Genomic DNA, 15,877 nt, shown 5'->3' with positions numbered 1-15,877 from the left:
ATAAAAAGAAATGCTGTCAATACAGTTTCTCATATTTGACGTTTGAATTCATTCCTTCTTCATCAAACTTGCAGCTGCCCATGTCTTTATTTTGTAACAAAGTGTTATCTAAAGAGGTAATTTTTGTTTGCAAGAGCATCTGCAAAAAGTCCATCCTGACAAACAAAATAAAGATTTGTAATTTTTCACGAACATCAGGAACAAGTTCCTGAAAGCACTGGCTGTCTCAAGCCTACTAGTAGCGTCATCAAAACAATGCGACGATGGTTTGATAGCCTCTTATAATATATCAAAATTAATTGCTAAACTGGGGAAATACATATCATTGGTGAAGAGTTGATACTGCCGGCTGTTAAGGAAGTTTTAGAAATGGTTTTACACCATTCAGCCGCATCCAATATTATGAAAAATGTCCCATTAAGCAATAATACAGTGCGACGACAAATTAATGAGATGGTTGAAGATGCTAAAACTTCCTTATGCAAACTTTTGAAACTCACAGAGTTTTCTCATTACATTGATGAAGCAACCTCGTCAAGTACTAATGATGCTTTACTATTAACGTATGCCTGGTTTGTGAAAGAAGGAAAAATTATTCAAGAGATGCTTTTTGAAAAAATCTTGATCAACTATAAATCATGAAAAAATTGAAAATGAAAACTTTTAAAAAATGAAAGAGTAATCAATTAACCAAATAATTATCACCATTGATCGGAAATTGGTTGACTTTTCAAGGGGAACAAACCAACACCCAATCAATTAACAATAATTAATAAACGCGAAGGTGTTTCCTCTTTTACTCAAGAATTATGATGCCAAACTGGTATTAAGTATACTGAGTTTAAGCCAACTAGGTATATTATAAGTGAGATCAATATAAGTTAATGTACCATATAGAATTCATTATGAAAATAGCAGTCCCATTATGTTAAAAAATTTTTTAATACCATGAGATATCATTGTTAGACTGAGTGGTATACTTTTCTTGAGTAAAGTGTCCCCTGACACCCCCACTTTTCAATCATGTTAACTCAAAGTAATCTTTATAAATACAATAAACAAAATGCAGTCTTTGCAAAAAATTATTAAATTTATGTTGGTAAAAATATTTACACGATACGAAGGTACAATTAAATGTACAAAAAATGTACAAAAGGAAATGTACATAGTATACACAAATGGCCATAAAATTAATTAATAAAATCTACCTACTCAGCTTAAACTCAACTGAATATACTAATACCAGTGTGGCATCATAATTCTTACTTGTGTAAAAGATGAAACACCGTCACATTTATTAATTCTTGTTAATTAATTGGGGTTGGTTTGCTCCCCTTGAAAAGTCAAGCAATTTCCAAACAATGAGGGTAATTATTTGTTTAATTGATTACTCTTTCACTTTTTTAAAGTTTCCATTTTCAGTTATTTTCATGATTTGTATTTGTTGTTTCATTTTAACAAAGCTTTCAATATTTATTTTTAAATACTTATAAGTTACTTCATTCAACTAAAAGTCTACTATATTTCTCAAAGGAGATAATATACTCAATAATTCATTAGTAAATATATATATATTTACGTTACTTATTGGTTTATATTAATTTGTATAGTTCTTTTTTAGTTTCTTTTTGATTAATATGCATATTCGTGTCGAGGAGGTTTCTGTAAACAAGTGTTTTTAAAATGTATTGGTTTCTAAATTAATTTTTCTGGAAAATTTAATTTAAAAAAAAAGTTTAATTTAATACTAAACTTTTCTTCTTTCTCAAAATACTTCATTATCGGTATTTTCCTTTATACCTTTAATTTTAATTGCTAATTACTCAAGGTACCACTTAGTTGGTACTTCTTTTTGAACATTCTTCCCTACTTTTGGTTTTGACTTTTACCTTTGCTTGCATGAATGAGGAAACACGAATTGAATGATTGAAGAGTTAGGAGGCAACTTCCCCTTGATAAGTCTGTCTCCTGCCTGCTCAACAGTCATTCACATATGCATTTAAAAAAAAAAATTTAGATTAATTTTAATTTACTAAATTGGTGAATTTATTTTCATGTTTTGGTTTTGCACTTGATTTACTTATGCAATCTGAATTTAAATGATATTGTAAATTAGTTCGAAAATTAATTCTTTTATATGTTTGCACATTATTTTAACTGTAAATTTTCTTTTTTACGTATATACATTTTTGTTAAAAAAATATATGTATATATATATATAATTAAAAAGTAAATTCTTTAAGCCATAGCCTATGAGCTAAAGTGATACTTCAGTTCCTTTGCAAAAAAGTTCAAATTTTCAAATTTTTCAAAATTCAAAAGTTTATTTCAAATTTTACAGCTCAATGCACAAAATTCTTGACCTCACAGGTCATTAGTTTATTCACATTGTTACATTATTAATGAACTTTTATCTACCTACAGAAAAGGGATTATTCCAGTTACACAATCATTTCAAGGACTATATGAAGCATAAAAGGATAAGAATCACTACTATAGAGACTATTAGATAAAATCAGAGAGTTGTTATTTCTGAGCCGACCCAATATATGAGCAATAAAGATTGTTAATGTAATTTTGACCTAATACTGATTTAAGAGTAAATAAACAGAATAATATAGATGAGAAAAATCTTAAGAGCAATTATGAAATATATACAAAACAAGTGTATAAGGCCTTATATATTAAGCGGAAAAAAACTGCAGGTGCTTTATTTTTTAGCACAACATTTTCGACTACGATGTTTTTGAACTGCGAAGTTTTTTAACCGCTTTATTTTGTACCACGATGTTTTGTACCACGACGTTTTCACCTTGCGCTGTTTTCTCGCCGATGTTTTCAGCTGTAACCCTTCTTGCTGCACGACAAGACTCCCTCTCACGCGGCTAGGGTTGTGTTGCAGTTTCTAGCAAAATAACATGTACCGATTTTTAACCGCTCTCCATATTCACTTGCTTTGGTGCCAAATGACATACCATCTACAAAGAGTATCAAAAGGGTGCAGTAGTAATTAAGTTTGAAGTTATATGACTCAAAAAATTAGCAAAAAATAAAATTCATAATGAATGAAACAGCTATTAGATCTCAAAATTACATGAAGAAAACAGGTTCACATGCTTCAAATGCAGTGATCAACCATCCTGTCCTCAAGATAGAGATATGCCTAAAGACCATGTCTTATTGCCTTTTATATGTTTATATACACACACAACTCAACAGGAAAGATGAATTCATGGATGAGAATTTCAAATTTCCAATTCTTTAAATTTTGTGACAATGTCATTGGTTTAGACACTGTCACAAAAGAAGTAATGTTTAAAGTAGCCCCAAAAGATAAAATCTGCTGGTCAATGCATTAAGTTGGCAGTCTTTAGATTCAATGGTGTGAAAAGTTCTCTGATGTGCATGTTGTCTGATACATTCATTTAAAAATTATGATACTGCATGTTAATCCTTCCCTTGAGTATAGAACTTATTGGGAAGATTTTTCTTCACTTTATTTTGTAATTGTATCATTTCAAACCTGACATAACTATTTTTGTAGCAACCCACAGCACATAATTGACAGAACAGTGTATACAAATAAACAGATGAATAGATGAAATTTGGTGAGAATTTTATTTTTGACACAATTTTTAAAATGCGATATCAGATATAAAGTAATAAAATAGAAAAATGCTCACTTGAACATCTTTTTCTCGATGTACTGATACATAGATGCAGACAATGGAATATCAATTGTTGAAATAGAATTAAAATGCAAGCAAAATACTTTAGCTCCACAGAATCCAATTACAAAACCCTGTTAAAAATTAAATATCATCTATTATGCAATGTATAATGTATTTAAATAAATATCAGGTATTCAAAGGTATGGGAATAAAAACTCTAAACTAATTTCTGTTAAAATATGATGATCTACAGTAATAATGTGACTTTATTTTCTAATGAAAAATGTCAAATCTCTTATGCAACTGTTAGCCTGGTTTTCATGTGATTAATATTTACAAAAGACTAAAGCAAGTGACATAAAATTTTGTTACAAAATATTTTATTTAGACAACTTAAAGAATGACATTAAGAAAATTCTGATACACCTAAAACGGCCATGCATAAATACCTGAAATTTCTGCTGTTGCACATTAAAATTTTCCACTTTGATATTTATCAGTCCAGCACCAGTGAAACACAGCATATCTTCGTTCTGATTGTTCCATGCTACACTATTTGCGTTCGGCTCCTAAGAGGATAAATATGCAAAACATTTTTAAATCACAATATTTAAAAATATTAGATAGAATCAATAGGTAAGTATTAATAAAATTGTGAGATAAATATGCAATATATGAACACTAAATATATTAAACTCAGTAATCTTATTTAACTATATACTTTGAATTCACCTAGTGTTTACAACTTTAGCACATTATACCTGGTTGTAATGAAAGTTTTCTAACAAACAAACAAAAAAAAAAAAAAAACTTAATAAAGTAAAAAAAAAAAAAAAAGTACGAGAGCAGTACCTTTAGTACGGGTAGTAATCATCACCCAAATCTATGATTTTCTGCCACAGTTTTGGTAGTTTTTCAAAGCCTCTGGTCCCAAAACTTGGTGGCCATGAGTTCAAAAACAGATCAACCTCATTTCGGATGTCCTGTATGGAATGGAAGATAGCACCAGCAAGATGTAGCTGTACGGATGAAAAAAGGTAGACGTCTGAAGGAGCGATGTCGAGGTTATATGTTAGATATGGCAAAAGATCCCATTCCAGTCAGTACAGAGTCCAGCCGGTGAATGCAGACACATGTGGTCTTGCATTATCTTGATGGAACATTACCTTTTAGTGCTGGAACTCAGTTTGACGATTTTTCTTAACAACAGCATCAACACGAACTAGCATCACATTGTACATCTTACTGTCGAGGGTTTTACCTTTCTTTTAGATACACTTTGTGGATAATACAACAGCAATCCCATCAGGTACAAAATATGATTTATTTGTTAGTCAAATTGCAGTTTGTGATGCTGCTGACGGGCTCACCATGTGCAGACCAACCCTCTTTTCATCCTGTGTTGTTGAAGTAAATCCACTTTTCATCACAAGTGATGACCCAGTCCAGAATTTTGTCGTGTTGATATTCAAGCAGATCAGGGCAGGCTCAAGCAGTTCTGTTCTTATCTGCTTGAATCAGCTCATGCAGCACACACTTATTGAACTTTTAACGTCATGTTTATGCAATGCATAGTGTGACTAATGGACATGGCACTAACATCTAGCTCCTTAGCAAGCTCTTAAATGTTTGTATATTGATCTCCTTTCACAAGTTGTCATAGGTAAGCTGCATCAACATCAGTAGGCCAGCCAGAATGCTCTACTTCTTGAATGTCCTAGTCTTTGTTTTTGAACTTTCAGTATCATACCTTCACAATAACATATGGCACATTAGTACCTAAAGCTATACACATAATTTGGTGACATTCTCTAGCTCACTTTTTGAAACAAAACTGGAAGTAAATGGTTCTAATCTGGCAGCATGATAGCTCCACTTCAGACACCTTGTACTTAATGATAACAATATTTTTTTACAAAGTTCACAACACAGTGTTCTAAAGCAAGTCTCTTTCTTTCAAATGCCAAAAATCATTAGACAAAATACGATTAAACTTGGCAACATGAACTGCTTGTTCAGTTGACATTTGCCGCAGCAGGAAACTTTCATTAAAACCCAATATTTTGAACATAATAGATATACAATAATGCAAAGCACTAAATGCTCCAAAATAATTTTGTTCAGTATGTCTTCTCTAATATTCAGCACAACTGTCATAAGGAACAATAAAATGTTCATTTTTAAATCTAGAAGTTATCAGACTTCTAGATCTAGAACAAGTAGTTAACAGACAGGCAAAGGACTCAAGGCAACAGTTACTAAATGTGAATTTTAAGGAAAAATTATATTTATGACATTTAACATCTAAATTTACTATTTGTTATTAGTTTATAGAAAATATATTCCAGTGCAAAGATAAATGGAGAAAGTTTAAAATTGACATAAAATATGCAAATAAGAAATAGAGGAGAAATTTGGGTAAGATGATAATAATGTAAGTACTCAGTATTAATTTTCATCATCTTAAATAAGATGCACAATATTCACCGATTACTTTTGTATACAGAAATGTCATACCTGATAAATTAGTTCATTATTGCTAAGATCATAAACACTGCAAGTACTATTATCATCCACAATGGCTAATTTTTTTCGCTTGGCACTAAGATCTAAGCAACGAATTGAAGCCCCAATTTTCAGTACTGAAACAGGTAATGCATTATCAACAAATATCTTTATCACCTAAAAGTAAAATATAAGAATATAAATTTCTTCAAACAGTAAGCTGCAATCTAGAACATTGCATCAAAAGCACAATTACAAAAATATTTACTTATCAAATTTGTCCTAATTATGAGGCAAAATTTACTTATGATATGAAATACATTATAACTAATAGTTGACACATAAACTGGGATAGAGCTAATGTAGCCTTAATTGAATAACTGCTTTTAATTTATGAATTTAAAAAGTTTATAAATAGAACAAAATACTAGTTAAAGAACTGACATAGTAAATATCTTATGTAACACTAAGCTGCAGAAAAGAAATTTGGTAGTTGGCATGCTTGTTACTTTTGATGCATACATATCATATTAATGCTTTTCTCCTCCTTTGTAGTATGCATAGAAAATTTCATATACTATGGAATTTTGCTAGTCTGTTTAGTAAAAATGTATATATATATTTTTTAATAATTTATTCTGGAAAATTGTTTAAAAGTCTAATGTTATTAAAGCAGTAAATAAAAAAAGCTATCATTTCTAGTAGCAATGGTTTGCTATAAATGAGTTTCAAAATCAAATGTTGTTTTAATCCAGAGAAAGTTGCAATTTCCAGACAATTGATGCAGATTTCATCTTATTGCCATTGTTATTCTTCCAACAATGAGCATGGTGGCTTCAGTTTAACTTGTGAATAAAAACTTTTTAAACTTCAGCCTTTTTAAATTTTCCAGCTACTTCCAATAAAAGCCAGAATATGCAAAAAATTAAAGTTGAGAAAGTTATGGAATAGAATTATAGTGAATCCATACAACTGACTGTTACATTCATCAAATATTTTGCAAATGTTACAATTTACTAGGTGTTTCAAAAATATTAAGTAAATTAAGGAAATTGTATTTTTGAGGTAAGGAAGGATTATTCATTATTTATGGTTCAAACAGCTAAACCAACAAAACTATAGCTTAGATGCTATTTATTACACATAACTGGCCCTAAAAATTGGTACACCGTGAAGGAAGACATGACTTTAGAAATCTAGCAAATTATCAACACTTGTATATAGAACTAGAAAAATGGAAATGGAAAACATTGCAATAGTTCAAATGCTTCACACGAATTTCAGCAACAAAGTCAAATCCCTCCTGGTATAAAAATAGAAATATGTAGGAACAGACAGTATAGGCTATATATTAATAGACTATGAAACATTGTTTATATCCTTAAATAAGCTATAAAGTACTTCCCTGACATTATGAATGTATGTATATTTTCATGAGCTAAATCAGCATTTAAAGTTAAATTCAAAAGAGAAAGAGTGTATAGTTGCATTTTTTTAGATGAAAGAACATATACAAAAGTCAGATACTTTTGCATTAAAACACTACTTGGTATTTCCTTGGCATCAGTTTGATTTGGCTTTCTTCCAGACAATAATTGCTCTTATAGCCATTGCCTGCATAATCAAATTTTCATTTAATCAGGGGTTGTTATTTTTCCCTCGTGTAATGGATTTCGTAACTGGAATTCCCAAAAGATGAGCGAAAGGCTATCCTGTTTCTTCTAGAAAGAGATATTTTCCACAAAGGCAGACTGAATTTGAAAAACCACATCATGAAATTAAAATTTGACTTGAAGCTGAAATGGCCATGCAGCCTTCATGCCAAAGAAGAAAAAGGTGTTCCAAAAATGAATGTGATTTGTTGGATCAGGCATTCCTTTTATTATTGCTGTACAATTCATTTACAGCTAAAGGAGTTAATACACTATACTGAGTTTGTGAACCAAAGCTTGCTTCAAATGATTCACAGGATAATAGCTAATTGCTATAATTATATGAAATATGTGCCAATTCCTTGTTATCTTGCTCTAACTTTAGAGAAAGCATGTGGGTGTCAACCACGTGCCTAATGCAGGGTTAAAATTGCTGGATCCTATAAAAATGTACAAACTGAACAAAGTTGATTAATATAAAGAAATAAATAATAATGTAGGCTGTGCTTTTTCCTAACAGTAGATTTTTGTAAGATTTTATGACAAAAATAATGAATTTTTCCTTGCTTCTTCTCAATGGTTCTATTTTGAGCCAAACACACCAGGAAAGGAAGAAGTCAAAATGTGCCAATATTTGCAAAAAAATGCATATTTTGGCTTTTGCAGAAAAGTGCCATAAAACATTAACACACCATTTCTACATAGTTTCTTGAGGAACAGAAAAATTTTAATGTATAAATGAAATAGCAGCAAATAAGAAGTTATTAAAATGAATTAGAAGTACATAGTATATCCAAAATGCGAGTTCCATACACAATTGAAAAAATTTATATTATTTCATTTTCATCAAATTTTATATACCATTTCTACATATTCACTCACTTACACACTTTTTTTTGGTAGTTACAGAGCTATACTCAAGTTATCTCTGTTTAAGATCTCTCCAGATAGGTTCAGTGCAGCTGAAGACCAGTACATTCACACATTTCTAAATCTATATTTAATGTGTTGAAACGGCCAGCTTCTCCAGGATTAGTTGAACCTGGCACGGCTTTGAACTAGATAAAGAGCCCTTAAAATGGGTTTCTGTGTTGAATCCAGTCCACCCACCTTATAAATGGTTCAGTTAAAAGAATGAGATCAGATAATCGTGTATTTAGACACAGCAGCATGCACAAAAATCCTTACAATAATATTTCCACATAGTTTTGAACATCATTAACCACTTCCCTGTTTTGCCCGAACACCATTCGGGTACTTGAAAAGGGGCCTTCCCTGTTTTGCCCGGGCGCCGCTCGTGCGACTGATTTTTTCCCTCTATTGCAATGATTTGCCCGAATTTTATGCTTGATTAGTTTGCAATGCTTCTAACAGATGGCTCTAGTAGTCCAGTAAAGATCTGATTGCAAATCCGGTTTCTAGTTTATCTTTTATTGTTTTTCTTTTATGCGGGAAAGTTGCGAATTTTTTTTTGACTCAATCTGCTTACTATACAGTTCGCTGCAAACTCTATTTCTTTTTAAGCTGAAAAGTAGAAGAATGAGTGATAATGAACATCTCATAACAGATGATAACTCTTACAGTGGATCAGACAGTGAATCTGAAATTTCCATAAATGAATCCGGAAGTAATGAAAGTTCGTTTTCGGACTTTTCAAGTGATGAGGAAACGGAAAGTTCGGATGACCTAACTCAAGTTCAAAACTTTTGTGAACTAGATATAACAAATCCTCCTTCACCTCCACCTCGATTTCCATTCACAGCAAATCCAGCTGTTCACGTAAATATTGATCTAAGTAATGGAACTCTACAATTTCTTGATATTTCCTTTGATGATAATCTTCTTGAAATTATAGTTTCTGAAACCAATAAATATGCAGATCGGACCATTCGGAGTAGTGATCTATGAAGGAATAGCAGAGCAAAAAAATGGGAACCAACAAAGCGCGAAATTCAAGTGTTTCTTGCTTTGAATATTTTACAAGGAATTGTGAAAAAGCCTGATGTTGAGCAATACTGGAGTAAGAGACATTCAACATCAACTCCATTTTTTTCCAAAATTATGTCTTACCGGTGCTTTTATCTTATTCACCGGTATTTACATTTTTCTGATGATACCGAATTTGATGCTAAAACACATGAGTGTCCAAAACTGCAGAAACTGTGGCCGATCATCAAGCATTTGAATACGCGTTACCGAGAAACTATCACACCTGAAAGAGATGTTACAATCGATGAGAGTTTGATGCTGTACAAGGGAAGATTACAGTGGAAACAGTATATACCTCTAAAGAGATCATGATTCGGCATAAAAAGTTTTATTTTATGTGAATGGAAGTCAGGTTATCTGTATCAACTTATTATATCCACTGGGAAAGACACTTTTTGATGATAATTACCAGCATTTGTGCAAGTCCTCTCAAGTAGTGATGACACTTATGCAGCCACTATTGAATAAAGGATACTGCCTAACGACAGACAATTATTACACATCACCAGAACTTGCAGATATCCTTATCAACCATCAAACAGATATATATGGAACCCTCAACCTTACCAGAAAGGACGTCCCAAAAGAATTACAGAAGAAAAAATTAAAATTAGGAGAAATCTGTGCGTACCAAAAAGGGAAAGTCTGTCTAATGAAATGGATGGATAAGAAAGCTGTATCTCTATTATCCACAATACACAACCCTATAATGATTGAAGTGCCATCTTACAAGGATGAAGTCAGAAAGAAACCAAAGGTAGTGATGGAATATAATAATACCATGGGAAGTGTTGATAGAATGGATCAGCATCTCACCAATTATCCAGTTACAAAGAAGAGAGGAAAGAAATATTACAAAAAATATTCTTCCACCTTTTAGATGTATCGCTGTGGAATGCATCCGTTTTATACCAGAAGCATGGAGGAAAATACTTGCATTTGAATTTCAGACTTGATATAATTGATCGCCTGATTGAAAGACACTTTTTAGAAGTGATTGCTCCCAGCGACAAAAAACTGAGACCAACGAGGCAGTGCTTTGTGTGCTGCTCTAAAAGAAACGATTTCGGAAAAAGAGTGAGAAAAGAAACTAGATATTTTTGTCCCGACTGCGATGTTAGACTATGCTTGTCACCGTGTTTTAAAATTTTTCATACAAAAGCTGAATTCTAAAAGATATTAGATGTAAGTCTAATAATAAATTCTCTTTTCTAATATCCATTTCTAGAAAGTATTTTCCCAAATCGCTTATTTCACTGGAAAAAAGCCAACTTTAAGTAAAAATGTAATTTTTCGTTGTAAATAAAAATTATCACAGCTTCATAAATTTAATACTTATAATAGTTTTGACTCTTGATTTGAGTTTCTATAATCGATTTTAAAATAAAATTGGTTTTGAAAAATATGCTTATTTTTTGACACAATATGTCAGAAAAAGAGACTGTTAAGTGGTTAAGCCACTTGTTTTAATGGTGCAACAGTTTTTTTCATCCTTGCACTACAGAATGAGCTACTTGTGGGGAAATCCAAGTATAACCCAGTAATTTTTTGATACTGTAATAGTAGAGAAAAATGCATTCAACAAGAAACGTCTCGAGATGTATGAAAAGATAAAAACACTCAACACTAAGTCTTGGTTGTGCACAGATTGATTAAATTATTCCCAGTAAGGCATTCCGATCAGCAGTTCTTAAATGCTGCATCACTTACAGTATTTCTCCCATACATCACACAAAATTAATAAATGTTTTGGAGTTTTAATAGTTTGTGCATTTGAGAAATGGGTAAAAGAGCACATTTTATTGTAGCATACTATTTGAATCTTTTCACTATATACAGCAAACTAAAAAATCTGTCAGCATTTTATTTTCTCCAATGCTGACTGTGGCTTGTCAACAAAAAAAAAAAAAAAAAAAAAAAAAAAAAATCACTCCCCATATGCATAATCAGAAAAGAAAGCTGCAGAACCACTACTCGCTAAAGAAATTTTCTTTCTAGAAGTGCTTGAAACAATTTATAATGTGAATATATATAAACATATACATTAGAATGATGTATTTTAGTCATTTTTAGAAGTGAAAAGTAAAATCATCAAAATGAAAAACTAGCTACGGATAGCATAGTAATAAATAAATAAGTTAACGTTACTAAAACTTCAATTGCTCAAAAGTAAACAAATCTAATAAAAGACTAAATAAACTCAATAATTTTCAACAGTATATGCAGTACCACAAACAATGAAGTAATACTTGAAATGGATTTATTGCACTGGGCTAAAGCATTTAAATTGCAGTACCAAATAACAAGACTATGTGAGTTTGTATGTTTAAAGATGTTTCGAATCTATTTCAAAGCATTATTAAAAGAACTAACTCAAATCTTCTGCAAGTAATTACTAAATCATACATGTTTATTGATGTTATCTAGTAAAACATACAGTGCTCAATACAATTGGAGGACACTACGAGTTCAGTATGAAGCAACCATATAACTGACAAGTTTTTTTTAACAAAAAAGAAAGAAAGGAGGCTTAACAAAAGGAAATTATATTTACAAACTCCAGAATATGCAGAAATCACAAGTTCTCAATAAGGACTGAAAAGGGATCTGCAGTTTTCTTTTGTAGGAGGAGGCTAGAAACAACTGACATAAGTTGAATGCTTTGTAGTAGCAAATACAATGTCTCGGCAACATGACTTGGCTGAATGCATAACCTGGAGAGCATGTGTCATTCAGAAATTGGTCAAATGCAACTCACTGCAGCGTAGCCTTTGAAGTGTCCCAAAGTATCATTTCCCAATTATAAAACTGGTTTTTAAGAACTGGAAACATTAAGCAGAGTCCAGAAGGTCATAAGCATACAACTGTACAAAATGAAGACTATCTAACAAGAATGGCCAAAACAGCAGTATGGTAATGATACATTGGGGGGGGGGGGCTGGTGACAAGTAAACATTGAAGCAAGGCTTGTACCTATTCATTTCTGCAGTTCTATATATGGTCTTGAAAGGGCTTGTTTACTGTTAAGCTTTCATCCCAATTTTGAGTGAGAACATCCTGGAGGAATACCATCTGAAAGGTTCTCTTGACCATTTCATCAACTGTCAACATTTTCGGTGTCCCCCCTTGCTGCAAAGACATCATACAATTACAAACATTTATGCCTTCTCTGGGATTTGAACCCAGGTCCATCAGTACAGCAGTTAGCGTCACTAGTGGACAGCAAGGTCTACTTGCCTAGTGTATCAACTCAAGCCATTTAAAACAAACTTCACAGGGTTCGTTTGATTGTAGACTAACAGTTTGTACTCCTTTTACAGCTGGCCACCATTCTGCCCTTAGAAGGCAGGCACAAGAACTGCAGTTGTGGATGAAAGTGTCTAATTTGAGGAGACAAAGTGATTAACTGATATTTGTATTAATAGCCAGACTAAACCACACATCATCAGAAATGAACCACTGACAGCTCAGCAATATAGGAATGAGATCCTTTATGAGCTCAGCAATATAGGATCTGGTCACTATGTTTCCTGGATAGGAACTCAACTGAAATGTTTGCGACAATCTAGAGAGAACGGCTGCTGGTCACTCATCACTCTCAGAAACAGTTCAGCAATTGGAAATCACTCTTCTACAGAAGTGGGAAAGAATACCCCAATCCCTCATTGATAACCTCACTGATTCCATTTGCATACTAGCCAACCTATGACACTCAAAAATCAGGAGATTTTTCACAATGTTTAAAAGACTTTTTAAATGATAAAAATATAGTTTTTAATAATGAATTAACTTTAAATAGTTACTAATTCTTAAATGCATGCAACACAAAAATACCTTACACATAAAAAACATTTTTATTACTTAAATCATTTCAGAAAATTAAAAAATAAATAAATAAAAAAACTTTAATCTGTTTTTGTACAAATGTCATGAACAGTGGCAGATTTTGCTTTCGTTAAGATAGAAATTCCATAATTTTGTTCATAGCAATTGCCACATAGGCCTGCTTTCGCAAACAAAAGTTTTTTTAATGTATCATCACTAATATTAGATCTAAATTTAGTCCTCGTTTTCATAACAACACTGAAAATCCTCTCACATTCTGCATTACAATAGAGAACTGTCAAGATGGCCAACATAATTCTAGACAGTTCACTATATTTTAAAATTCCATCAGCACCTTTCAGTTTTTCAATTAAACTTCACTGGGTGTCAATCCTAGATGATTATAACTTCATCCAAGTTTTCTAATTGTAAACTGCAAAATTGTGAATGCAATATAATCAGTGGCAACATCATCATCATCTTTCATGACTAAATGAAGTAACACAGGAAATCTGTTCAAAAAGTACCTTATATCAGAAAAATATGCATTTGCTAGAGCAGAAACATCAGCAACTTTAGCATACAAATTCACTTCATCGTTGACTGGAAATTTATGTAGTATGTAATCACATACTCGACACAAGTAACTTCTAAAATGAAGATAAAACTTATTTTTGTCTTCTGAAAGTTCTTCCATTACTTTTGTAGTTGCAGCTCTTGTTATTAAATCTTCATCTTTCTTATGATTTTCAATTTCACCATAAATCACATCATATATAGAATTAAAAGACAAAACACACACTGATTTTACAAACTTTGATAAAATGTCTTTAAACAGATCATAAATCATTGATTGCAAAACATGAATTAATGGAATTCTGCTTTGTAGAACTGTGTTAAGAACATTGAACGATGGCAAAATTAAGGTCTGAAGAAAAAAACATAAATATTCATTCTTCACAAGATAAACTTGCAGTAATCGGAAAATGTTTTGTGTGTTGAGCAATTTTCTTTTAATTTTGAGAGAAATTTGTATGAGCTTTACGCTTATATTTTGCAGTTTTATTTTGAGAACTGCCAGTTGAATTGCTGAATGGTGCAGAAATTACTTTATTTTTCTGAAACCTATTTTTAACAATGGAAATAATAAGTGCATCTCCATTTACTTTCAGTATTTTATAACTTTCAATAGAGCCTTTTATCTTAACTCTCGAAGCATTTACTTCTTTAAAAAATGCGAAAAGTGGGTTCCATTGATCCAGGATTCTAGATAAGCATTTCTTTAAAGACAGCCAGTATGTACACACGTTTCAAAATTTTTCTCATTTCAGTATTATGCAGCTGTTGGAACTGTTTCAATTTTTCCTTCCTTTTAGAACTCCTTTCAAGATAATAATAAATATCAACAATGTGTTCATCCACATTTATTGGTAAAAAAGCTGCCCCTTTTTCAGTTGCTTAATTTAAGAGGTGACAGGTGCACCTCATAATCTGTAAATATGAATTTTCCTTTCTTAAGATGCCTGCAACACCAGTCTTCAAGCCTACCATTACTGGTGCATTATCGGCACCAAGTGCTAAGCAATTATCCAGAGAGACTGCATTTTCTTTTAAAGTTTTAATAATTAGCTGTACTATATTAAAGCCTGTCGAATGTCCTTCTAAAGTGGGAACAGAAAGTAAATTGCACTCAATTTCTGAAGACTCTGGATTAAAAAAAGAAACAATTGGATAGAGTTTTGAATCAGTATTATTGCTTCCATCCATAGAGAGGCAGAACGGAGCTGTTTTAATGCAATCAATAACTGACGATTTATTTTTCAAACCCATTTCTTTAACAATTGCACTAGAGTATTTCTTAGCGATTTCACTATCGGGAAACATTTTTCTAAATAAAGCTGCAGCATGATCCGATGCATTCAGTGGCAGGTTGTGCTCCAATAAAAAGGCAGAGAACAAACATTCTACATTAATAACTTTTTGGTCCTTTGTTTCAGAAGAAAAATTTAATTTTTTGTTTTTTTCAAAACAACTCATGTTGGCCTTGTGTTTTTGTGTACGCACATGTTTGAGAACATCCGCCCTTCCACCATGCAAAATCGAAACATCGCAACGACAGATGGTACACATCGCAAATTTATTACATTTCTTTGAGGAAATAATGGAAGAAATGTCAACTGTGTACGATTTTTGAAACGTACACAAGGATTTCACCTCTCTCGCAGACATAACAAA

General features: G+C 32.0%; 1 protein-coding gene across 3 annotated transcripts in view; it reads right to left on the bottom strand.

Moving 5' to 3' along the window:
• The window catches only part of Oseg1 (intraflagellar transport protein Oseg1), a 142,774-nt gene that overhangs the window by 73,982 nt on the left and 52,915 nt on the right, over nt 1–15,877 (bottom strand). For all 3 annotated transcript variants that reach the window (XR_004757012.2, XM_035351497.2, XM_085808392.1), the window contains exons 12-14: nt 6,189–6,353; nt 4,121–4,240; nt 3,684–3,802 (exon numbers count right to left, since the gene is read on the bottom strand). Coding sequence is in view for 2 of the 3 variants with exons in the window: in XM_035351497.2 (XP_035207388.1) it covers nt 3,684–3,802; nt 4,121–4,240; nt 6,189–6,353 (404 nt within the window). In the remaining variant the exon portion in view is untranslated. The remainder of the gene's footprint in view (nt 1–3,683; nt 3,803–4,120; nt 4,241–6,188; nt 6,354–15,877) is intronic.

The sequence above is a fragment of the Stegodyphus dumicola genome, chromosome X1 (genome assembly GCF_044657685.1).
Source record: "Stegodyphus dumicola isolate Sdum_Otavi_A_Nest chromosome X1, ASM4465768v1".
In the NCBI taxonomy this organism is placed as follows: domain Eukaryota; kingdom Metazoa; phylum Arthropoda; class Arachnida; order Araneae; family Eresidae; genus Stegodyphus; species Stegodyphus dumicola.
The sequence above is the reverse complement of the archived record's forward strand: the minus strand, read 5'-3'. Positions and strand labels throughout refer to the sequence as shown.